The sequence below is a fragment of the Kogia breviceps genome, chromosome 19 (genome assembly GCF_026419965.1).
Source record: "Kogia breviceps isolate mKogBre1 chromosome 19, mKogBre1 haplotype 1, whole genome shotgun sequence".
Lineage (NCBI taxonomy): Eukaryota > Metazoa > Chordata > Mammalia > Artiodactyla > Physeteridae > Kogia > Kogia breviceps.
The window spans coordinates 50,191,872-50,216,983 of NC_081328.1; the positions used below are offsets into that span (position 1 = coordinate 50,191,872).

Consider the following 25,112-nt stretch of genomic DNA (forward strand, 5'->3'; position numbering starts at 1 on the left):
CAGCTGTATTTTCTTTCTGTAAGCTCAGTTTCTACTCAGCTTCAATTCAGTGCATAAATCTGTCTTCTTATAAATTCTTGAAATACAACTGGAACACTTTTCATCATGGCGTTTTTTCATAAAATAATTAATCATCTAAAAATGGTTTTGACTGAAATGACAAAACTAGCTTCTGATGCATAATTAGAACATCTGATAAATTTTGATTAGGAACTTACTTGAAATTCATGCCATTTCAGATACTGAAAAATAAATTGATTTTAGTAAAAAAAATTTTTTTTACAAAGATGCTTATAAAAATTCTTTCGGAACCTAGAGTACTTGAAGTTTGATCTCCCGGTTCTGTAAAACTTAATCTTAGGTGAAACGTACGTATATATGCTCAAGATTTTAATTCAACTTGATGACATATTTCTAAGATATCTAACGAAGTATATTTCACATGTAGACAAAAGAAAACAATTAACTTTTTATTATGGAAAATTTCAAACATATACAAAAGTAGAAAGAATAGTGTTATGAACTCCTACTATGCAGCTCATATTAATTACTATAAGTACTAATACAACATAACATAATATAAACTCATAGCCAATCTTGTTTCATCTGTAGTCCCCATCCCCTCCCCACTTATAGCCCACACTTGATTATTTTAAGCAAATCCCATGCATCATATTGTTTCATCTGTAGATATTTCAGTATGTATTACTAAGAGGTAAGAACTCTTTAAAATAATGTTATCACACCTAAAAAATTTAACAGTTCCTTAGATTCGCCAAATATCCAGTTTGTATTCAAGCTTCCCTGACTCAAACAATAGAATTGTAAGATAACATACCAACAGAAAAGCCAACATTAAGTTAAAAACCATTGCAGGGGATAAACTCCCAGCATGACAGCCGAAGGAACTCCACAGAACCACTATACAGTGAAACTGGTGAATAGTATAAAAAGATAATCATTTGAAGTATCTGAAAACTGTGGTCTTAAGGATATACAGCAAATGAAGAAACATCTATTCAAGGAAATCTACTAAAAGTTGATAAGAGTCTTGGAGCCAAAATTGCGCCCTCTCTCCCTACTCCCAGCCCAGTGGAGACAAAAACTCCACTCCAGATCGGTACAGCCAAGCGCACAGGGCTCCCTCTCCTGTCACTTCCTGGTCAGAGGGCTTGCTTTCTGGGAGAAGCAATACAACAGCATTTCTCATCCTGCCCCAGCTACCTGTTGCTGAGGCTAAGCTCTGGGCAAGTGTGAGCCAGAGATGGGACTCCCTTCTCCTCAGCCCCCAGTCATGGAACGGGGGCTCCACCTCGGGCGCTGCGTCACTGAGGATACTGGGGCTTTGGTCATCTCTGCCCCGGCTATAAAGTGGTGGTTCCATGCCAGGAGAGGCAAGCAGAGAAGACCTGAGGCTACTGCCTCTCCTCTGCCACATGGTCAACTCCTAAACAGGGGTATCACGCAGAGAGAAGCACATCACTGTCCCCACCCCCAGCTGGAGTCCAGGCTCAGAGATTTTGCCTAGGGATAGAAGCAGGCTATAAAACAGACAGGTCTCATCTCTTCCCAAAGGAACTGACTTCATTTGCAACAGAGAGTGAAGAAGTTCAAGCCTAAGGATGCTCTCAAAAAAAGGAGGTTGTGGTGAAAGGCAACTGGGAGGAGACTGGTAGATTCCATGAAGATACAGGCTAAAGTGTAAGCCAGCTAGTTTGCAGGAGAGAACCAGGGAGGGAAACAGCAGACACTAACCTCAGGAGCGACTCCTTCAAAGGAACCTGAGCCTGTAGACCAATTTATGTCCCAGGGCATTTTTGTAAGCGATAGATCAACAGCTGTCAATTAATGGATCTTGACAGCTGGGTGTGGTCAGGGAAAGAGGGGAAGAGAGTCTAGCCAGTCAGTGCAGCCCCAGGGTGACTGCGGACAGACCCTGAACTGCACACTCCTGCGGAGCGACAACAGAGCTTTAACACTTCAGGGGAGTGAGAGGAAGGCTCACGAAAATAAGCCAGCCAGTCACTGAACAAGCAAGCAAGTAACAATAAGCCTGGGGCCAGGAGGTGGGGGTGGGGACCAGTACCCAGAGCTGCTACAATATATTATCTAAAATGTCCAGTTTCCAACAAAAATATACACGACAAGCAAAGAAGCAGGCGTAAAAAATTAACAAATAGAAACTTCCATTAAATAGAGCCCGGAGATGGAAGAGGGTAGCTCTCCTGCCCTGCCAGGGCTGCAGAACCCAACAGGAAGTCCTTCCTGGCAAGGACTCAGCCAATGAAAAGCCACGGAGTAGCCCTCCCAACTCCCTTTTCCCCTCTATAAAAGCCATCTCCTTCCCTTGCCCTGGGGGACTTGCACATGGTCCATAGGTGCAGACCCTGAATTCCAATTCTCTGCTGATTCCAATTATTTTTTTAATTGAAGTGTAGTTGATTTACAATGTTGTGTTAGGTTCAGGTGTACAGCAAAGTGATTCAGTCATATATTGCATATATTGATATCTATATATACATTCTTTTTCAGATTCTTTTCCATTATCGGTTACTGCAAGATATTGAGTATAGTTCCCTGTGCTATTGTGCTATACAGTAGGTCAAATAAAACCATTTTTGCTGGAGAAATATCTGTCCACCTGCTTGTTTCAGGTCCACACAAGAAAGCATAACTCACATTGGAAAAAGGCAGGCAGCAGGAACCACCTCGTGGGAGTGGCCAGATGTTTGATTTAACAAAGCCTAAAAGTAGCCCTGAAACCGACACTTTTTTAAAAAATTCAGAGTCAGAGGCAGACACAGCAAGACTAGAACTGGAAAATGTCCGCTCCATTGTCCCACTGGGAATGATGAAGGCCCTGGTAGCCTCACTGGGGACAGTTTCAGTGGTGAAGTAGGTAAAGAAACCAGATTCAGAAAGAAATGGTGACAGCATGGACTTCCCACCAAGAACAAGGATGAAAAGGAAAGGGTAGCTAAGAAGAGTGTCAGCTCAACAGAGGTTTTGTTTGACTTTGTTTGGCTTTGCTTTGCTCTTCAGGATGAGATATTAGGGGGTATGTTCAAAGGCCAGGATAAGGACCCTGTAGATAGGGAGGAGACTGCCGCAAAAGCAAGACCAGAAGAGGTAGGAGCACACAGCAGGGAGGCCCGCTTTCCCTGGAGGAGAGCCTGCAGGGATGCAGGTGAAGATGCACGGGTATGAATAGTTGGGAGGCCTCAATGGGTGGGGCATATTTTGCACATGATAGCAGAGGCACTAACTGCCTATTGTCCCAGACTATCTTTCCAAGAATGTTGGTATATAGCAAACGGTCTTGGAAGATAAAGATAATGCCCACACCTGGCGTAAAGGGCAGATTTTCTTACTTCCAGCATAATTTTTAATGCCTCCCTCTAGGGCAAGGGCAGGTTTGCTTGCAGCCCACTGTAGAAGATTCTGGTTTTCCTCGTTCAGGGTTCCTCAGCCGTGCTGCAAACCCACTGAGTGTGCAGCACACCCGTTGTGTGGCCCCTCCTAGGTCCCTCAGCCTCACCCTTGTGGGGTCTGAGGGCCAAGGAGGGGCAAGACTTCTCATGAAGTCTGTGTTGCTTGCTGTGTCATGAGTAATCTCATGTCCTTTCTCTCTGACCCTGGAGTCTCGTTTCTTCTGCCAGCATCCATAAAACTGTAGCAGGCTGACCTGTTAGCCTGAACATAGGGTAAACCTCAGACCCTTACAGTTCTGGCCAGAGGTGACTTTGTAGTTGAGTGCATGGGAAGTTGAAGCTCCCCTCTCAAAGGTATGGCAGGGAGACGAGGAGGCTTGAGGAAAGAGGTGACGCTCTGGAATCACCGTTGAGCAGGATGGAAGCTGGACAAGGACAAGGAAATGGCTGGTGTGGGGAGCCCAGCTGATGCACAATGTGTACCATTCTACTCTGGAATAAGACACTGGCTAGCAGCTCTCAGCCAGGCCGGGGTGTGGGCAGCATGGGGGAGGGGACACTGCACAGGCAGATCAGAGTGTGAATCCAGTTTGGAGTTCTGCTGGGCGGAGAGCCAGGAAGACAAGAGAATCTGGGTTACCATGAGAAAGTAACTTTTAGATTATGACTCCCCGGGTCCTGGCTGGATAGGAAAGAAAGCTTCGGGGAGAGGGCTGATCTCTTGGGAGACAGAGGAGGGGTGGAGAGACTGCAAGCTGCAGACGGGAAGGAGAACCCCACATGGTGGATAGGAAACTCTGGTCTGAGCGGGGTACTGGTTTTTAGGCACTGGAGGTGGATCCAAATCCTTAACACAGATGGTGGAGGGTCAACCCCACACAGGAGGAGAGCCCTCGCCAACTTGAGGCTGGAGTCCAGGCAGGTGGAAGCTGGACTGAGGTGGGGGCCAAGTTTGTAGGTTTGAAGGTGGAAAGTTGAAGACATTACATACAAACCGTCAAACTGCAAACTTTCAAAGATGCGAACATGCGTTTGCATGTCCAATCACGTAAGTTAGTTTATGTGTCTGGCGTACACTGTCACGTGCGTGCAACCTCTACAAGTGGTTGTGCTTTTGTGTACTTTACTGTACAGTGCTGTATAGAGTACAGTAGTACAGTATATTTCCAACCCAGGATGTCCGGAAGCAAGTGTAAAAGCAGCGGTGATGTAGCTGGTTACTACTGTACTTTTCAAGGTACTGTACTGTAAGATTAAAAATGTTTTATTTTTTGTTTGTTTTTTATGTATTATTTGTGTGAAAAGTATTATAAAGCTATTACAGTACAGTACTATATAGCTGATTGGGTTAGTTGGGTACCTAGGCTAACTTTTGGATTTACGAAACAAATTGTACTTAGAACACACTCTCCGAACAGAACTTGTTTGTATGTAGGTGACTCGTTCGTATGTATGCAATAGTTTAGAATAGATTCCCCTTCTTCATGAAGTAGGTGAGGCTGTCACGAGAGAGAGGGATAGGTTTGCAACTGGGGGGCTTAGAGAGATGTCTGATGTTTTATCAACCACTGAAGAAATGGGAGAAGGTGCTGATCAAGGGATAAGTAACATGGACAGGGATTTTGGCAATTGAAAAACATAAAGATTAAAGGAAAAGACTTGAAACCATCAATTCTAAGTAGTGTCCATCAGCAGGGTGGCAAAGTGTATTTTTTTAAATTGTGAGAATTGAGCCTGAAGGACCCATTCCTGCCCACGAGTAGAGGCTCCAGGAAGCTTTCTGGGAAGCTCTGCAATTGGACAGATAGATACCTGTTGCTGCACCCAGACCTGCTCCCATACATGAAGAACAGGGGAGAGCAGAAAGCCGGTGGAAAGGGACAAGGTCCCTGTCATTGCAGGTTCTGATAGTTGGCGGGGGGCGGGGGGAGTCTGGGGTATTTCACAGGTTTCTGAGGCCAGGACGTGGCCCACTGGAGAATACACTGTGTCACCTACTGTTCGCTCCCTGGAAGGGCTCTGCTTCCAGAGCACGAGTGCCCGAGCTTCCCCAGCCCTTCCTGCTGACACCGGATCCCCTGCTACACCCTTCAGGTGTCTCTGGACTGCTGAGATCTCCAGGTTGGCCTCGGTTTGTAACAGGAACACAGTGCGATTGAGGGTCCCCGCCAGTCACCAAATGAGAGGGATGCAGCCTCAGGTCCCCCACCCATCCCATCCCGGCAGGCCCCCTACCTCACCCCTCCAGCTCCACCCAGGGTCTGGGCTGTCAGGGTTTGCTTCTCCAACCTCGCCGCCCCTCCCATGGGCCTCGGGCATCGGGAAGCCGCGAGCCGGGGGCCCTCGAGGGCGCAGTGCGCAGCCCACGCGGCAGGGGGCGGCGTCTCCCCGCGAGCGCGCCCGCCCTTGAAGATACCGCGAAGCGCCCTGCCCAACCGCGGCTCGCGGTGTCCCCGGGCTGGGCGCCGGCCGGGCGAGGGCAGTTCCCGGCGCCGGCGCTACATTCTCCCCTCCAGGACCCGTCGCGCAGGCCCCGAGGGTGCGGAAGCGTCCGGAGGCTCGGCGCGGGCAGAAGGGGGAGCGGCGGGGCGGGGCGGGGAGGGCCACGGGGGCCGGGCGGCTGACTCCGGGAGTCCGGGCCGGCCCACCCAGGCCTCTCCCCTCCGCCCGGGCTGCGGCCGACGGGACGCCCGCGGGCCGGGGCTGCATGGGGCTCCCGCGCGGCCCGCTCTTCTGGCTGCTGCTCCTGTTCGCGGTTGTCTGCTCGGGGATCCTCGTCGCCCTGTACTCCTCGGCGGTGGAGTCGTACCCGGGGCCCCAGACCGGAGCCAGGTAGGGGCTGCCGCGCGGGACCTGTCCGGAGGGCGCAGGGGACGCGCACGGCGCCCAGCTCAGGGCTGGGCCGCCCTCTGGGGTGGCTTGCCGCGGGCACTTGGGCTGCGGCCCTTTGTCCCCAGAGCCTCCACCTCGGCGTTAAACTCGTGCTGCCGGGGCCCCACAGCCTCTGCCGGGGTCCGAGAGGAGCTTCGCCCCTTGAGCACTGGCGATCCGCTCCCGGCAGCCTTATGCTTACTTCCATCCGGCCCTGAGTAGAAACCCTTTCTATTGTCCAGATTTGGCTAGGACACCTGAATCTTTTAAAAACAGTCCCGTTTTTGCCACCCATTGTCCCTCGCTAACGTCACGTTTTTTTCAGGCTCTCCTTGGGGCAGGGATCCAAGTCTTCTGGTTCCAACTTGGCCGGGCTCCTCAGCCGGGCTGCGGCGGGTCGCCTCTCCCTCTAGCTGTGGTCCCCGCCCTCCCTGCGCCCGGCTCCCTTAACTCCCGGCTCTCAGCTCCGTTTCTTATTTTGATAAGCACCGTCTGGGCGCAATCGGGCGCGATCGGCGAACAGGGGCCCATCCTGGGCTCCATCCAAGTTCCCCTCCCTGAGCCTCCTCCTGCGCTCCGCTCCCTCTTGCCGACCCTGGGCGCCTTTCTTTCCTTTGTGCCCCAGGAGGAGAAATCTGAGAGCCTGCCTTTGGTAGGTGATGGTTCCAGTTACTGAAGCCTCAAAAGGATTTAGCTTTACTTCTGGAAGGTGGGCCGAGCTGTGCCCAGAGTCTGGATTTCTGAGGCCTCCGGAGCCTGGCTTTCCCTTCCCAGCGTTTTCCCACCGGCACAGTCCTTACTAAACCTTGCTCCAGGCATAAGGGAATGAAATCAAAATTAGTGTCCGCTCTCAGGAAACAAGGTCAGAGGGCACCCAAAGCTGCAAAACAATATGAAACACCCTTGCCACTGATTATATGAGTCCAGTCCCTTTAGAACAAAAGGTGCTCTAAGCAGGCAATAATAACCTGAAGTTACTTCATCTCCCTGGAGTCAGAAATTGCATAAGGAGAATGACTGAGAATATTGAGGGTATTAAGAAAGGGGATTGCAGCTTCCCTGGCGGCGCAGTAATTGAGAATCTGCCTGCCGATGCAGGGGACACGGGTTCGAGCCCTGGTCTGGGAAGATCCCACGTGCCGCGGAGCAACTGGGCCCGTGAGCCACAATTACTGAGCCCGCGAGTTTGGAGCCTGTGCTCCGCAACAAGAGGCCGTGATAGTGAGAGGCCCGCACACCGCGATGAAGAGTGGCTCCCGCTTGCCACAACTAGAGAAAGCCCTCGCACAGTAACAAAGACCCAACACAGCCATTAATTAATTAATTAATTAATTAAAATCGCAACAAAAAAAAACCCAACAGAAAATGTATGCAAGGCTTCCCTGGTGGCGCAGTGGTTGAGAGTCCGCCTGCCGATGCAGGCGACACGGGTTCCTAACCCGGTCCGGGAGGATCCCACATGCCGCGGAGCGGCTGGGCCCGTGAGCCATGGCCGCTGAGCCTGCGCGTCCGGAGCCTGTGATCCGCAACGGGAGAGGCCACAACAGCGAGAGGCCCACGTACCAAAAAAAAAAAAAAAAAAAGAAAAGAAAAGAAAATGTATGCAACATTTAAAAAAAAGGGGGGGGATCCTTGTCAGTTTTATGTAAGGATGTTTTGAAACACCCTTGAACATCTGTTGAAAGTAACTAATACCACTCTAAATATGAGGTTTGCTGAACATCCATTACACCTCAACAAAGCTTTTAAAAAGAACTTTCATCTTTTAAAAATCTAGTACAACCCAAGAACCAGTTCATATCCTTGTTGTTTTGGTGATGTCTGTGCTGTAACTAAACCCCAGGGGCCAGGTCCAGACTCAGTCTCGGTAGGAGGTGGATAAGCAGGGTGGCAGGTGGGATGGAAATCTGGGCGGGGACAGCAGGTTCCCCAACTGGGACCACAAACGGACCTACCTGGCTGGCTACAGTGGAGAGTCCAGGGAAGCAAGGCCCTGGAACCTGGCCTACCACACCCGAGATGAGACAGGGCTCTCCTTGCAGGTTAGAGAGTGGCATCAGTTCAGGAATTTTTACCCACAGAAGAATGTGAATCAGTAGAGCTCCTGGGCTTGGGATTTCTAGACTTGTTTTTTCTGGAGGAGGGGGTGAGGATAGCTACAGGACGCCGGTTACCTGCCAGTTACCATCTACTGTCAACATTATTTTGTAAAAGAAAAGGCTATTTTAGGGTGAAGAATTCCTAAGAATATGGTCTAAGTTGAGTAAATTTAGCTTTATGAAAAACTGCACAACATCGACCTCCTCCCTCCTCGGGCTGGTTAAACTTTCCATAGGGGTGCGGGTGAGCTGGGCTGGCCCCTTCCCCACTCCTTCCCAGCTCCCAGGCTGGTGTGTAAATGCCCATGGATTCCAGAGTGGGAGGAGCTGGGGGAAGTCTGTGAGCATAAGGGGTGCTCTGGAGAGAGGAGCAGGCCTCCCTGAGGCTGGGGCAATTCAGAGCAGCAAAACTGAACTCCCCATCCCCGCCCCACAACTCTGTCCCTTCTGTCTCTATTCCACCAGTTCAGCAGTTCCTCCATCAGGTTCCAAGCCTGGCTGGCTGCCTGTTAGAATCACCAGGTAGGGAGGGGGGAGTGGGGGAGTGGGAGTTATATCACCAGAGGCCCAGAACAATCAGATCAGAATTCAGAGGTGGGGCACCGGTGCTTTTCAAAAGCTCCCTAGGATTCTCAAAGGCCAGCGAGGCTGAGCACCACAGTCCCAGCCCCTCAAAGAGGAGCTACAGGATTCTGTGGGTGGCCTTCTGGGGCAAAAGGGACAGGTGGGAGAAGGGATCACATTGCTTTTCCTGGCCTGCTCCCCCATGGTCTTTCACAAACCTGAAGGCAGGCTTTTCATGTAAGATAATTTAGATTCTGTGTTTGCACCTCCCAACAATTCAGGCAAGGCTTTATTGGGGCCCCTGCTGCAGTAGGGGGAAGTGAAAACAACAGGTTCCCTTGCTTGCTTGCTCCCTGGTGGTGGGGGGGGGGCTGGTTCCTTATACTGGGTGACAGTAGGAATGGGTCCAGGGCTTGGGCCAGAGGGGACGCTTAGGTGGTCTGCCCACCCCCTTGGTGGTCCCTGTGCAGGTTACATGTGCAGTATCCTGCTTTTGCTGAGTTTTTGGTCTTTTTGTATCTTGTTCATAGTTTGCCCCAGTTGCACACGCACCCAGCTATTTTTAGTCCCTTATAGTTGCTTTGCATTCTGTGGCTCGAGGGGTCGTTTGTCCGCGTGCAAGCACTGCAGCAAAGGCCCCCAGGTCCCAGCCTGTCCCAGCGTGATTATCTTCACACCCGTATGATTATCCCAGCTGAACAGACACAGAGACTGAGGTTCTGAGTTCAGTAGCTTCCAGAGATCCTGGGATACAAATCCACGGAGTCAGGCTTCAGACCCGTGCCCTTCACCAGGTGAAGGGGGCCCCAGGCACCTGGCATCTAACACCTGTTTCTGGGGCCTTTTGGCAGGGAGACCCCTCAGATGGTCACAGTCCCAGGGGGCTGGCAATCTTTCCTATTTTATATTTTCATCTCTTAACCACCACCTCACTGTTCCTATACACTCCACATTTCAGCCGCTTGCCAAGGGGCTTTATTTCTTGGTTTCTGGGTAGAACATAATAATAGGACAGTATTTTGTGTGCCCAAAGAGAGACGGATGGGCAAGAATCAGAGCACAGAAAAAATCAGACCCTGATGGACTATCAGCCCCCAGAGCTAACAGAGCCAGACAGCAGGTTCCAGGGGCAGGTGAGACCCCTGCTTTACTTCTGCCTTCTCCCCCAGGAACATCACGTCGTCTCGAGCTTTCTTTGGACCCAAGGCATCGAATTCTAGGACGAGAAAGGTACTGGGGCCAGCTACCCTGCGGCAGTTTCTCACATTCTCAAGTTAGCATTGGGGGTGGGGGGAGAAAAGCACGAATGAGAACATTCTCGGGAGCACTCTGGAATCCCCCCCACCCCCCACCCCGGCCATTCCCCCAAAGGAAGCACAGAACTGAGCGGCCAGCCAGTCAGGGCTCCTCAGACCTGACCACTGGGGTTCCCTGCACCCCAACAGCAGAGAAGGGTGACTCCGTATTTACTCCTTGGGGTGTAGCCAGCTGAAAAGTTCTGGGAAGTCTTTATTTATCTTTAAAAGTCCTGTGACTTTTACATTCTACTCCTCAAAATGTCTTTTTACTGTAAAAGTCACATTTAAACTGCTCACCATGAAGTAAACACCAAACCCTGGGAAGACGTTTGAGAACTTCCGGGCCCTGCTCTGTAACACATCACGCTGACTGTGGCCTGAAAGGCCGTCTCAAGCATTTTACGTGAGTTCTCTCACTTAAGCCTCATGGCGAGCCTGTGAGGCAGTTTTACAGATGAGTAAAATGAGGCGCAGCAAGGCCAGGGTCACTCACGGAGAAGAGGTGGTACAGGGGTTCCAGCTTCTCATTCGACCCCAGAGCCTGGCTCTGAACCACCGAGCAATACGGCCTCACCCCCTCTGCGTGCTGCAGTTGGGAGGGGTGATGACTGTGTAATTCTGGCTCGATTCGGGTTTAAGAGTTGTTTTTAATGCCCCAGAGACTGGAAATTGTTAACTGAAGCCTCAGGGAGCAAGATTTCACCCCATGCAAGGCTTAGTGACTGCTGAGCGGTCAGAGACAGAGTAGGAAGCCCTGGGCAGGTGATGGGACCCCTTCCTGATAAGAGAGGCCGCGTGGACACTTGGCCAGCAGGCTGAAGAGAGGCCTCAAGGGTCTCTTATAAGTGCTTAGTCAAGTCACCTTTACTTTTCCTTAAGTCCTTTTCACCTTGAGCTGCTTGGTGCTAATTGACATATTTCCCCACCTCGTTTAAAAAAAGGATTTGAGGTGGTTTTCGGACACATATGACATGGCAAAAAAAAAAAAAATGAAGAAGCAGGTAAAGGAAAAATAAAGGGAGGAAAATTAGACAACGTCGGATAAGTGCATGAAAAATATGCCACAGGGTGTAAGAGATGGGCTATATATCTGGCTCTTAGCTTCCTAGTGGCCACCCTGTCCATGAGGTAAAAAGCAAGCCAGCTGCCCAAGGAAAGTGCAGCCTTTCCAGATACAGAGACCTGAAGATTTTTCGATTGGAGCCTCGTAAAGAAGGCCCTGGAAAACATCCCTATGATAAACTGAATAGTAGTGAAATTGGTGCTGTCAGTTCGGCTTAATGCTTGCTTTGAAAACATGAATTTGTTCTTCATAAAGATTGCTATATTTAGTAAACAATATGAGCATAATCCAAATTTCGTGTGTTTATCAGTAATTTTGTCAGCAAGAACACTGGTAAACGCGGAAAACCACACTCAACGAAAGGGAGCCATGTAGGAATACACAAAAGGCACACACACGCACACTTCAGATAGCCATCCACTTCATCACGTTATAACCGGCTTTCCACCACTTCACGAAAACTCCCAAGCTGCCACCCTTCCGACACCCACATCCCCAAGCAAATGTCAAGTCTTTTTCAAGGTCAAGTGCCATATTTTTAGTAGTACTTATATGTATTTCTTAACCAGCTGATGTATGTAAAACTGCTTCTATCTTACCTACGTTCTTCCTTATTTTATGCATCACTGATCAAGGGTTTGAGTGTTGCGCTGCTAATCCCCTTTCCCAAAAGACCTGTGGTTTTGGTTGCACAATTGTGCATAATGGATTTTAGGCACTCGTATGTCACATGATAGCAGAAATGACTGTACAGCTCTTTCCTGCATTGTCCTTTGATCAAACCAACGGCTTAACAAAGAGCCCCCTTCAGTGGGAAGAACAGCTCCACCCAAGCCGAGGCTGTTCAGGATTCTGACATGGGGGCTGCAGGCAGACTGAGCTGAGGCCTTTTTGGTGCACTGCCCGCCTTCAAGGTCGCTGCGTGCAGAGGCCCTGGAGGGCTTTCTATGGCAGCTGGAACAAATTACCACAAACTGGGTGGCTTAAAACAAGAGAAAAGGATTCTCTCACAGTTCTAGAGGGCAGATGTCTGAAATCAAGGTGTCAGCAGGGCCAGCCTCCCTCTGAAGGCTCTAGGGAAGAATCCCTCCTGGCCTCTTCCAGTGTCTGGAGGCTCCAGGTGTTTCTTGGCTAGTAGCTGCATCACTCAATCTCTGCCCCCATCAGCACATGCCTTCTTATGAGGATACCAGTTATTGAATTTAGGGTCCACCTTAATACAGTATGATCTCATCTTACTAATTACATCTGCAAGGACCCTACTTCCAAATAAGGTCACATTCTGAGGTTCTGGGCAGACATGAATTGGGGGAGGGGACACTCTTCAATTCAGTATAGGCACCGACTGGCAGAAACACGTCATAAATCTTCCCAGCAGCCCGTTCCACATGAATCGTATGGCAAGGACTGCTAGAGCTAGGATTTGGATCCAGGCTGACGGATTCCTAAGCCCAGGCTGGACCTCCTCCTCCACCACAGGGCAGGCAGGTCTTACCCCTTTGTGGGAAAATGCCTCAAAGTTCCCCCCAAGTGTGAGGTGAAGTTGTAGGAGGCCACAGCCATCAGGCCCCAGAGATGTGGCATCCAGGAGAAGGACTGGGCAGGGTAAATCCAGAAAGCTCTCTCACCCCCACTGGGCTGCTGCACTACAGGCCACCTGGGCCTGTAGACCTGGGGGTTGCCCAAGTCTAGAGGGAGAAGGGCGGCACTTCCCTCTCAGCCCTCTGGTGGCTCCTACCCACCCCAACCCCCAGAAACAGCCCTCTTCTCTTCTCACCCACAGAACCTGCCCTGTCGACACCCACTTTATCTCGCCATTCAACGGCACCCTCACTTCCGGGATCTGTTTGATCTCTCCATTCCAGTGCTGCTGTCAGGGAACCTCTTCACCCAGGAGCTCTGGGACAGCCTGAGCCAGCACAAAGCCCCCTATGGCTGGCAGGGGCTCTCCGGCCAAGGTAACCTGCAGCCCTCTGGCCTCAACTAGTCCATTGCTCCTGTTTTTGGCCTTGGTGCAGAATGGGCCTCTCCTCCCTCACAGCACCAAGATGTGGACCCCCTGCCTCTTCCTCCCAGGCGGGCCTCAGGGCTCAACACCCATGCTGTGTGACTCCTGACTCCCCCCCCCCAATCTCTACAAGCACCACAGGGTCCGGAAGAGGGGCCTGGCTGCCCCTGCAAGCAGCTCTCACTATCCTGGGGCTTCCCTGGGGTGAAAGATGCCAGTGCCCAAAGGGGGCCGAGGACAGCGGCTGTGGGGCCTCAAACAGCCTGTGGATGGTTGCTGCTGTGGGAAACCGCCCAGAGCCCCCTAAACCTGCCCCCCACCCCACCGTGCCTCCAATTATTTTCTTTGGGAATACACCCGGTCCTGGGAGGACTGGTATCTGAGTTCTTGAGATGACTGAGGTCACAGCCAAACCCCCTGCCCCACCACCCTCTTCCCACTGGCATTTCATTGTCCTCCACCTTCTGTGCCTCTGGAGAGGGGCTGGTGTCAGGCCTCGGGCAGGTGGGGAGCCAGGAAGTCTTGGGAAGGACCCAATGACCCATATGGCCCCTCGTGGTGCCCCACCCTGTCCCACACCCACAGCCATCGCCTCCACCCTGAGCCTCCTGAATGGCTCTGAGAGCACCAGGCTGTTTGCCGTCTCCAGGGAGCTGCTTCCAGGCTGCATCCGGTGTGCCGTGGTGGGTAACGGAGGCATTCTGAATGGTTCCCGCCAGGGTCAGAACATCGATGCCCATGACTACGTGTTCAGGTATGTGGGGCAGGGGCCAGGGAGGAAGCAGGAGAGGAGCTGGGTGGAGAGCTGGTCCCCAGCCAGCCCCCGGGAGAGCATCATAGGTGAGGGCACGGGCCAAGGCAGCAGTGGCCTCAGGCAGCTAGCTCAGCAGTTGTAATGGGCAGACAGGCACGGAGAGAGGCATCACGGAAACAGGCCCTGAAGATGAGTGAGGGTGTGGTCGGCTAAGGGGACCCAGGAGGAAGGAGCTGCCAGGGTCACCTTTGGCCACTTCACAAGGCATCCCTTCAGGTCCCGAGCTGTGGGGATGGGGCTGCTGTGGGCAGAGGGGCTGGCAGAACGCTGGGGAGGAGCAGGGACAGGTGAGGCCTCCTGGGGGTGGAAGTAAACACGCAGCTTCGTGCGGCCACAAGCAGGCTGATGGGCCTCTGTCTGGACCAGACTCAATGGTGCTGTGATCAAAGGCTTTGAGAATGACGTGGGCACCAAGACCTCCTTCTACGGTTTCACTGTAAACACAATGAAGAACTCCCTCATCTCCTACTCAAACCTGGGCTTCACCTCTGTGCCGCAGGGACAGGTGAGGCCCCTGATGGGCACACCGTTGTCACTGACAGTCGGTGCCATTGTTTCCCAACCCGCGCCTGAGGGGTGGTCCACAGGGTTCCCAAGCCCCAGCCCAGTGCATAGAGAGGCTGTGCCAGGGTCTTGGGCCCACACAATGGAGCCACTGAAGGGGCGGATCTGGGCAGGGCGCCCTGTGGTTTCAGTTGGCTCAGGGCAACTCGGGTGGAACACAAATGGGTAACATTGACTGAAAGCTTACGGAGTGCCAGGCACTTACAGAGGCCACGCCAGCCCTCTCTTACTGGTGAGGAGACTAAGGCCCAGGGCCCCTTCAGTCAGTAAAGATGCGGTGGGGCTGGATTCAAATCCAGACCCCCACCCCCACCCGGAGCTCAGGCTACACACAGTGGGAGGGTATTTACTGAGTGCCTCCCGCACTTCCCAGCGCCGCATACAGGCATCACAGCAGCCCCTTGCCAGAGGGCAGTGTGTCCAAGGCCACCAGCCAGCCAGAATCATCAAAATCCAGGCCCCTCTGACCACAGTGCTAGGGTTGTTTCCATTTCTCACGCTGCCCACTAGAAGAATGATGTGTGCCCTCCTGAGGGCTCACAGCAGACCGTGCAGGAAGCTGAGGTTCAGCTGAGCAATTGAGGAAAACATGCCCAGAGCCCCAGCTTCGGAGCAGAACTGGAATCTGAGTCTGTCTGCCGTTTCCAGGTTCTTTCAACCACAGCTAGTGGCTGTAACACAGTGCTTCCCTTCTAGAGTGGGCTGGTTACCACATGCAGTGGGGAGGTCCCAGGATAAGGGTTCTGGGATGCTCAATAGGACTGGTTTGAGTTTCTAGACGCTTCCTCCTCTGACCAAGCAATTCAGGGGTGTCCTAGCCACAGTGTCTGTGCACCAAGGCCTCTTTCGGCTCGTGACAGAACAAAATGGGACAGCTCCATTTCTGGTGTAGCCACAGAACCTGTAGGCATTATCTATAACTGCATGACAAACTACTCCCAAACCTAGTAGCTTCAAACAACAAACACTGATTATCTCACAGTTTTCATGGGTCAGGAATTCAGGAGCAGCTCAGCGGAGTATCCTCAGGGTCTCCCAGCGGTTGCAGTCAGGATTGGCAGGGGCTGCGGTCCTCAGGCCTGCCTCTGGCCGGAGCTGAGACGGCTCCCTCACAGCCCTTGCTCCCTCCCGCCCCGAGTGAGCGACCCCAGAGAGCAAGGAAGCTCCAGGGCCTTTTATGACCCACTTTCCAAGGTCACATACCCTTCCTTACTTCCACTTTTTTCTATGCATTAGAAAAATTTTGTTCATTTGTCACTAAGTCCAGCCCACACTCAAGGGGATGGCAATTAAGCATCGCTTGTTGAAGGGAAGAGTATCAAAGAATTTAAGTACTGAAACCACCAGGGTACCTGAAAGTGGGAATTCCAGGCATAAAAGGGAAATGCTCCCGTCAGGGCAGATAGACTGGGTGGAGAGCAGTCCACTCTCAGCAGGATTTTGATGCAGTCTCGTTCCCACTGCGGCTGTTTCTCTGCCACTCCGACAGGACCTGCGCTATATCTTCATCCCCTCAGACATCCGTGACTACATGATGCTGCGATCGGCCATTCTAGGTGTGCCTGTTCCTGAGGGCCCCGATAAAGGGGACAGGTGAGCAACCAAGCAGGGGGCAGGGCATGGTAATGCTCCCAGGGTCCACTGTCAGATGGGAAAGGTGGGTGAAGGAGGCAAGAAAATCCCCAAGAATTCAACAGAGCATTAGAAGATTAAGCTCTTTTTTCCTACCCCCAGGAAAGCCTAGGTAACGCTGCTGGTCCCCAGGGACCCTCCTGACAAGGTGGGCTGTAGGTTCAAGGGGCTCCTTTCTGAGCAGGCAGGCCTGGCCCCTCAGCTTCAGGCTGCTGTCCCCACAAACAACCCAGCCACCCAGCCAGTGGCAGCAGCAGGACCTGTCCACAGCTGGCTCTGCTGTCCTGTTTGAGCACATTGTCTCTGGAAACCAAGAGTGGGGGCCAGTATCCATTCCATTCCTCTTGGCGGGAACCCTCCCAAGACTGTCCATGAAATGGGAGAGCAGGCGACGTGGGTCCAGTGTCCGGTGAAGTGGGAACAAAGGGCCCTCTGTCTTTTCTCCCCCACCTTCCTGGGTAGCAGGCCTGTGTCCAGCTCTTTTGAACCATGTCCTGGCCTCATCTAAACCTCCTCCCTGTGGTGCTGAGACAATATCTTGTCCCTGAGTCAGGTCTTTAGAAATCTGCGCCACCACCACCACTACTACCACCACCACCACCCCACCCCACCCCCCGTGACAATGACCAGCCTCCCATCTCGGTGGCCCCAGGACATCTCACCCACCATGAAAGAGCAGCTTCTGAGGCCTCCTTGGAGGTTAAGCCCTCAGAGGCCAGGCGGGCTCCACCAGCCCTGCCCTGTGCCCCACCCCCCTCCAAGAGCTCACAATGCTGCAGCTGGTCATGAGGGTGGGCTTTGTGATGCGGGGCGGGACTGGCTCTTGGGGGGGCTGGCTCAAAGACACCGGGCGGACATAAGCCTCCCCAACACCAATGAGCTCCCCCTCCCATACCCCTAATCCGTCCCCTACCCAGTCCCCCTCCCAGTCCCCCTCCCAGTCCCCCTCCCAGTCCCGATCTGACCACACCAAACAGCAGCCCTACGCCAGCGCTGATGGCTCTGCCCCTCCCCCGTCCCCCACCCGGGGGTCTTCCTCCCGTCCCCCCTCTCACCCTGCCACCCCAAATGCCTCACAGCCCTCTTCCCGGGCTTCCTCCCTGACCCCTAGCCCTCATGTCCAGCCTCGAGGGTCTGCCCCTAACGTCACCCCACCCACCTCCAAATCTCCCTCCCTATCTGGCTTAAAATCTCTCTCTCGGAACTCTTCCCAAACCCCCGCCGTGCCCGGCGCCCAGTCCCCGTCCCACAGCCCTGCACCCTCGGCCTCCTATATCGGGCCCATTCGGGGCATCCCGACCTACATCGCCCCCTATGTGCCCCACTTCCTGAAGGAGCCGCCCTTCTTCCAGCCTCCTACCTCACCACTTCCCCAAAACCAGTGCTTCCCCTGCTCCTTCCCGTGCCCTTCCCAGAACCGAGCGCGCGACCCCCCTGAGTCTCGCTACTTCCCTCTCCTCCCACCCCCTCCCCACTACCCGGTCAGCTGCTCCTACCCGACTCCTCCCGCTCTGTTCACACCCCCCTCCTCTCTCACGTACACCCCACCCTCGGAGGTCCTGGTGGGCGGGAAGCCGTACGTGGTCCCCACGGTGCTGCCTGCCACCTTCTACACCCCCTTCTCCCGCTACTACGCCCAGCCCCGCTCCTACCGGTCCAGACACCGCCACGGTCCTGGCGCCTTTCCCCTCTCCTCACTCCCCAACGGGCCGTACGACGGCACCGGCCGCTCTGTCCATTTCTATCGTGGGTCCTAGGCCTCAGACCTATTTTGGACCAGAAGCCTCCGCCAGCCAATTCAAGCTACTCCATCCAGACTTCATCAGCTACCTGACAGAGAGGTAGGTGGGGGTAGGGGTGGTGCTGGGAAGAACCGCTTCCCCCCCCTCCCCGCCCCCACACCCGCTAGCAGCACCGGCTTTATCCCGGCAAGGATGAAACACACAGAGGGGCCATGTACGAGGATGCCCCAAACACTTACACTGCTTTCACTTACTACTTTATTTGAATACTATACCTTGATGGAGGTGGTGTTCTATCAGTCAAGGTAGATGGGAAATGGAGAGGGAACTCATCAGGTTTCCTTACTAGGAATGTTCAGAAAAGCTTAGGCCAGGCATGGGGGGAGCACAGACATGGGGCTGTACTGGTACTGGTAGGAGCCGAGTGTGACCACTTGCAGGCCTGAGCACAGCTCAATGACCGGAGGCCACGGGGAGGAGCCTGGGGAACATCTGCCTGCAGATCTCAAACCTCACCCCCCCCCCACCAGTGGTTCTCAGCAGGAGGCAGGTCAACTGTCCTGGTCTGGAGACATTTTTCGTTGTCACTAGGAGAGCGTGAGTGCCACTTGTGGGCAGAAGCCAGGGCTGCTGCTGATCATCCTACGATGCACAAGACAGCCCCGGCAACAAAGAACTATCTGGCCCTAAGTAACAGCAGTGCTGCAGCTGAGAAACCCTACTACAGCCCAGAGGCTAGCATCCTAAGACAGAGCAGGCCAGGGCTGGCAGGTGGGTCTGGGAGGCAAACTGAAGACCACTCAACAGAGGCAGATCAGGCTGAGAGGCTAGGCGACTGCCTGGCAAGGCCTAGATGAGAATCCAGGGCTGAGCTCAAGCCCTGTGGTCACCATACTGTGGCCTCACTTTTGGACTGTTCTGGGTGTCTCTGAATGTGTGTACGTGCGCACACACACACATGCATCACCTCGCCAGTGCCTCCAGTCACAGGACCTGTGTGCTCTGTCTTCATATGTGGCTCCTGCTTGGCCAAAAGTCTCGAGGTAGAAGCTTAGGTCTCCGGCTAAATAACTAGGCCACCTATGCCCTAGACACTGTGGTGCAGAAGGGTGTTGCAGAGGAAAGGTGAGTTAGACTGGATTCAGGCTTCTAGACAGTGGGAGAAAGGGGAAGGCTCTCACCTGCGGTCCTTTGGGAGGACCTGTTCCTCTTTCTCACCCTGTTACCTAAGGTGTTATTTCAACCAAAGATTTTTGTGTATAGTTCATTTGGTCTTTTCCCAAATAGGGGATGGGTTGGGGTAGAAGGGCTGGAAATTTTTGCAGTTTTCCAACCAAACTGGTTTAATGGCACAACCATCAAGCTAGTGTGCAAGACCAAAAGTCCTGCGTTTTGACGGCTCTTTTTGATTCCAGGTTTCTGAAATCCAAGTGGATTAACACAAAATTCAGAGACCTATACATGCCTAGTACTGGAGCCCTCATGTTGCTGACAGCACTGCATACATGTGACCAGGTAAGAGGTCTTCTCTCTCAGGAGCCCACAGCAGCAGAGTAGGTGTGAATGGAACCTAATTCGATCCATGATATCCCCTACTTGAGGCCTGCTAGCCCATATCTGGGACTCTGGGCCTCTATCCTGTGGGGGAAGGATGCCCCAGCTGCAGGAGTGATCTTGGTCTCGGGAACGGGATGGAAGAAGTGGTCTTCAGGGTCCCTTATAGGACAGTCCCCTGTGCCAGCCTTGCCTTCCCAATCACAGCCACCTTCCCCTGGGCTGGCTTCTTTCACCCCCTCTGCCAACTGCTCTTGTGAAAGAAAAATCTTCTCAACAAAAGTGGGCAGACATCTTTTTGTGAGGATATTCTAGAACCGAGGTGGGCAGCCTTCCACACAAGGAATCTCTGAAATCACTATATGAGACATTCTCGATGGGGTGGTGCCCATATGACGTGCGCAGACAGAGGTTGAGAAGCAGTTTTCAAGAAAAGGTAGTGACCCACACTGAAGCCAGCACAAGAACTGAGGCCAAGCACCACTGGACTATGGTCACCTTTACCCTGTGTTGTTGGTTTTTTTTTTTTTTTTTTGCGGTACGCAGGCCTCTCACTGCTGTGGCCTCTCCCGTTGTGGAGCACAGGCTCCGGACGCGCAGGCTCAGCAGCCATGGCTCACGGGCCCAGCCGCTTCGTGGCATGTGGGATCTTCCCGGACCGGGGCACGAACCCGTGTCCCCTGCATCGGCAGGCAGACTCTCAACCACTGCGCCACCAGGGAAGCCCCACCTTTTCCCTGTTTTAAACAGGAGTCTCTTGTCTGCAGTCACCATTAGAATAGGAGGCAAGGGGCTTTTTGCCTCTATCTTGAGCACAGTGACGATCACAGCTTTGGTGTCACAGACCTGAGTTCAAAATCCAGCCCAGTTACTTACTAGCTTGTGATGGGGGACACACATTTGGTTACCTTTCTGAGCCTGTTTCCCCATTTGTAAAATGGGGACAGTATCTACCTAAGATTGTTGTAAGGCTGAATGAGAAAATATGCAGAAAGAGGACAGTTCGGGGTATTAAAGTGTGGGTGAGAACTGTTTACCCTCACCTTCACACAACACAAGGCAGCTAAGGAAGGGGGGACGTGGCTTTCTAAATTCACGTCACTTTACACATAGTGGAAGTGCAATAAATGCTAACTCAATGACTGTCCTTGTCCAGGTTAGTGCCTACGGATTCATCACAAGCAACTACCAGAAATTTTCTGACCACTATTTCGAACGAATAAAGAAGCCGCTGATATTCTACGTGAACCATGATCTGTCCCTGGAAGCCACCCTGTGGAAGGACCTGCACAAGGCTGGCATCCTTTGGCTGTACCAGCGCTGACCCTGAAGCACCCAAGACCTTTGTGTTTTTGCAGAGCTGAGGCCCTTGGCCCCTCAAGTGGCCAAAGCTGCCTTCTGGTCTTTTCAGCCTGAGAGGGGCTCCAACTGTCCTTGACCCTCCACCCCCTTCTTCCCTACAGAGGACACCGAGTGGATGTGTGACTGTCACTGAAGCCTGTTCTTTGTGGGACACCCAACCCTGTCCTCAGCTCATCCAAGAAGACTCTCCTCTGTTCTGAGGCAGACATCCCAACCCTGGCCAAGGAAAAACAAACGCTCTCTGCTGGATTTGTCTTTAAAACTGAAGATAACACTCTCAAGGTGAGACTGCCCCTCACCAGCGTGAGGCAGGCATCCTTCTCAGCTGAGCGTTCCCCAGACAGCAGTGGCACGGAGTGACTAGGTCAGTACAAAGATCAAGCAGCAGTAGAAGCAGATGCATGCTTCTCAGCCCAAACCCTCCCACTAGCATGTCCAGCTTTACACAAACTCCAAGGCAGTGGAGGGGGCAGGGGGATGTCTCCACAGGTCTGGTAGGCAAGAGCCTCCCTGCCCAAAACCTGGCCCTTGGGTCTGTGGTCTTGAAGGGACGATCATATCAGCACACCTAACAACAAGGATCAAAATGCTACTTTAGAAATTGAGACATGTGATTAAGTGAATGGACACTTAGGCTTTAATGACTAACACAGCTACTTGAGAAACCACAGCTTCCCGACGCCTGGACCCATTTTTATCCATACTTTAATCTTTCCCTATTCCCATCACATCTGTCGTTACCAAAACTTGTCAACCGGTTAAAGGGGCATAAGATCAATTTAGTGGGAAACTTATAAACACCAAAACATCTGATTGCATCCTGTTACCCACAACTATTCTTCTCTGAAACTTTCACTTATAAAAGAATATGCTGAGTCACAGAATAAAACATTGCTTTTGGGGCTTCCCTGGTGGTGCAGTGGTTGAGAGTTCGCCTTCCGATGCAGGGCACACGGGTTCGTGCCCCGGTCTGGGAAGATCCCACATGCCGCAGAGCGGCTAGGCCCGTGACCCATGGCTGCTGAGCCTGCGCTTCGCAATGGGAGAGGCCTGTGTACCGGAAAAATTTTTTTTTTTTAATTTTTTTAAATAAATAAATAATAAAACATTGCTTTTACATGGGTCTCAATCTGAAATCCACAAATGCTAGTAAGTCAGTTTTAAAATTTTTTAATTTGTTTCAAAGTTAAACCCAAGACACAGTGGCTTCATAGGAAATCCACTGAGAAATGTTTTTCTAGGCTGGACACCTCTTTCCCTTTAGTCTCCCCCAACAGAGCATGCACATGTTAATTACTTTCATTTTATAATCACTGCTGTCCCACCACTATACCAAGATCACCTGAACTGTGTGTGTAGTATTCTGAATATTCTTAGTTATACCCTAATTTCACTAACTGCAAAAGATTTTCTGGGATACCCTGTCACTTGAATTCTTTGGCTACTTTTGAAGATGAAGTCCAAAGAACTCTTAAATGATTCTCCTCTGGTGGGGGGAGGGTGGTATTGTATAGGCATTGGCAACTAGCACCTGGGGCTGTGCTGATCTCATCTGGCATCACTGGGAGACAAGCTATAAAACCAAAGAATCATCTGATGCAGCAGCCAACTAAGAGACTCAAAGCCAAGGTTAAATTTAAAGAAAAAACTAATTTAGAGAAAAACTAGTAACCCTAGAGGAACTCATTCTAAGCAATCAATCATTATGCCCGCGTGCGTGCGTGCATGTGTGTGGAAGGCACAACCAGCTCAACTCAGTGCAGCCCGGTGAGTCCCAGATGGCTCTCCTTTTCGGGAGACTGTGATCTGAGGGAGCAGAATCTGGCAAGTGTCCAGTACTAGTAGAGAGCAGCCATGAAGTGCTGGCAACATTTATATTCAACCCCCCTCTGGAGACAAACCTACAGCTTCGGGAATTCCCTGGCAGTCCAGTGGTTAGGACTCATCACTCTCACTGCCAAGGGCCAGGGTTCAATCCCTGGTTGAGGAACTAAGATCCCACGAGTTGTGCGGCGCAGCTTAAAAAAAAACAAAAACAGAAACAAACCTACAGGTTCACTTGGTCACTTGGGTCCCACAGAGCAGCCAAGTCCACTCAGCAGCAGACTATAACCCAGCAGGTAGACTTTCCCACTTGCTAACACGTCCTTTCACTTTGTTTTACTTCCAGCTATAAGCTGCTTGGACTGGCTTTCAGGCTCTTTAAATCTCACTCCAAATATAGCTTCCTTGATCACCGAACAAATATGTGACCTTATGTATAAAGAGCTGCACACACCTCCCAACTTCAACAGAAAAGAAAGGCAATCTGTGTCCAGTTCAAGCCTGGCATTTAAATGGGAACAATTTAATGGAACATTTAATGGGAACAGCTCCACTTTGCTACTCTCTTGCTCACATGCCAGCCATGCCATTCAGACAGAGCTGAGCTAAGGCCAGGAGAGCTCCCTGGTGTTAACAAAGCACCTGGAAACCAAATAGCTCTGCTAGTGCCACTGTACCGTCTTTCCTGAATGTCAGGATACGGTGCAAGGGCAAGAGGTCAGAAAATCCTGAAGTGTTCTCACTGCCACAGCTGGCATACATCTGCCATTCCCGTCTGTTTCAAACAGCACATTCATTTTCTTGAAATATGTAACAAGCACTCTTTCACTCCACAATAAGAGTATAAACCTAATCTGGGCCACTTGCCCATTTCTGCCACCTCTTATAGCCTGTGCCCTCAGAACCATTAATCAAGGGGCCGAAAGTGTGACAGGGCAGCCACACCACTGGTTTTCAAGCTGCAGAGGGATGATGCATTAGGACTGGGGTCTTGGCAGGGTATGCACTGCGATCCCTTATAGAGCCTGAACTTCTTTTAAAAGCACAGGGCCAGCCCCTTAAGCCTCAGAACAGATTGTTTTCCCTCAGTTGAGATTTTCAGACAGGGATAACTAACCATCATAGGCTTGTGGGGCTTCTTTGGAACATGTAAGATGTAAAGAGAAAGCTTACAAACAACAGGAGAAGAATCATTTCACTTGCTTCAGGCAAAGCAGTTCAATTCTGTCTCACTCACTGCAGACACCTAGTGAAGAAAAACAAACCTATGTCAAAGTCTCCCTGCCACTCAGCACAACTCAAAGACCAGGACAGGGGAAGCAAAAAGAACACTCCACCCAAGCCTGTTCCAAAGATCTTCTCTATTACACACACGAGAGAAATTCCGCCTCGGGTCCAGGGCAGCTGAAACGGCACTGCTGCTAGTTAGTGTCTTGTTCTGGAGCATCCTTTTGAGGCCGAGACTGTACCTGGCGAGGAGAAATTGCAAAGGAAAACCTATTCAAGAAGATATACACAATCTCCCTCAGGTAGCTCACTTTTACATCAAGCATTAAAAAAACAAAGCAAACTTGGGAAACTGAGTCTCAGATATACAAATTCCACACAGAAAGGCCTTTCTCTGCCTTCAGACAGGGATAACTTCACATCATCATGGACTCAGCTCTCACCCCTCAGCCAGCCCGCAGCACTGTGCCTAGCTGTACCCGGCATCCCAGACCCGACACGCTGACAGTTCCTGTCCTTTTAAAGCCAGGGTCTCCCTTAGCACAAAGTGTCTAGCAGCCAAGTATGGTATATATATTCCAGCGTCTTTCTGGTGTCAGTAAAATGCCTGAGACAGTGCAGATTACTCCTTTCAGCCAGACCACTGAAGGCCAGCTGCACAAAGGGTACCTGATGCCAAGAGGAATCGACATCAAACAAGGTCATTTCTCCTTCATTCACCTCTGTGTGCAAAACAATACTGCAGAGCAACCATGTGGCCTTCAGTACTTCAAGACAGGGATTACAGATCTGCCCTGAGAGCTACTTAAAAACAGCCAGTACTATAATCTTGCTGTCATAAAAATCCCTGAGCTAAAAGTAGATCAGATCATCTAACTGTTCCTCTGTACCCGCTCTTAAACCAGAGCCATCTCATCATGGCCGGAGGTGGGGTCCAGAAACATGTATACTACTTCAAACCTCTGTAGGTGCACAGCCAGGTTTGAGAAGCACCATTCCTGTTTTTACAAACTGAAGAAATAAGGCTCTGGTGCGATCACCTGGTAACAGGCTGAAGAC

General features: G+C 51.7%; 1 protein-coding gene, 1 long non-coding RNA gene and 2 other non-coding genes across 6 annotated transcripts in view; 1 reads left to right on the forward strand and 3 right to left on the reverse strand.

Moving 5' to 3' along the window:
- The window catches only part of LOC136793146 (uncharacterized), a 74,054-nt gene that overhangs the window by 46,696 nt on the left and 2,246 nt on the right, over positions 1-25,112 (reverse strand). The window contains exons 4-6 of one of the 2 annotated variants that reach the window (XR_010838026.1): positions 24,199-24,295; positions 24,000-24,072; positions 21,903-22,052 (exon numbers count right to left, since the gene is read on the reverse strand). This is a non-coding gene — a long non-coding RNA (uncharacterized lncRNA). Of the gene's footprint in view, positions 1-21,902; positions 22,053-23,999; positions 24,073-24,198; positions 24,296-25,112 lie in introns of those variants that run through there. The other variant, XR_010838025.1, reaches the window with a different exon arrangement.
- ST6GALNAC2 (ST6 N-acetylgalactosaminide alpha-2,6-sialyltransferase 2) lies at positions 5,868-21,909 on the forward strand. Of its 2 annotated transcripts, none has more exons than XM_059048106.2 (9): positions 5,868-6,263; positions 10,135-10,195; positions 13,110-13,284; positions 13,920-14,088; positions 14,515-14,653; positions 16,202-16,305; positions 17,985-18,185; positions 19,502-19,601; positions 20,797-21,909. In XM_059048106.2, the coding sequence occupies exons 1-9, from the start codon at positions 6,139-6,141 to the stop codon at positions 20,962-20,964; spliced, it is 1,242 nt and encodes a 413-aa protein (XP_058904089.1). In that variant the 5' UTR covers positions 5,868-6,138; the 3' UTR covers positions 20,965-21,909. The 2 variants fall into 2 exon arrangements, with proteins under 2 accessions (XP_058904089.1, XP_058904090.1); XM_059048107.2 differs by having other exon boundaries at positions 6,052-6,263; positions 18,102-18,185.
- LOC131747221 (small nucleolar RNA R38) lies at positions 23,885-23,957 on the reverse strand. Its single transcript, XR_009332844.1, has one exon. It is a non-coding gene; the product is annotated as a small nucleolar RNA R38 (small nucleolar RNA).
- Positions 24,406-24,489, reverse strand: LOC131747220 (small nucleolar RNA R38). Its single transcript, XR_009332843.1, has one exon. It is a non-coding gene; the product is annotated as a small nucleolar RNA R38 (small nucleolar RNA).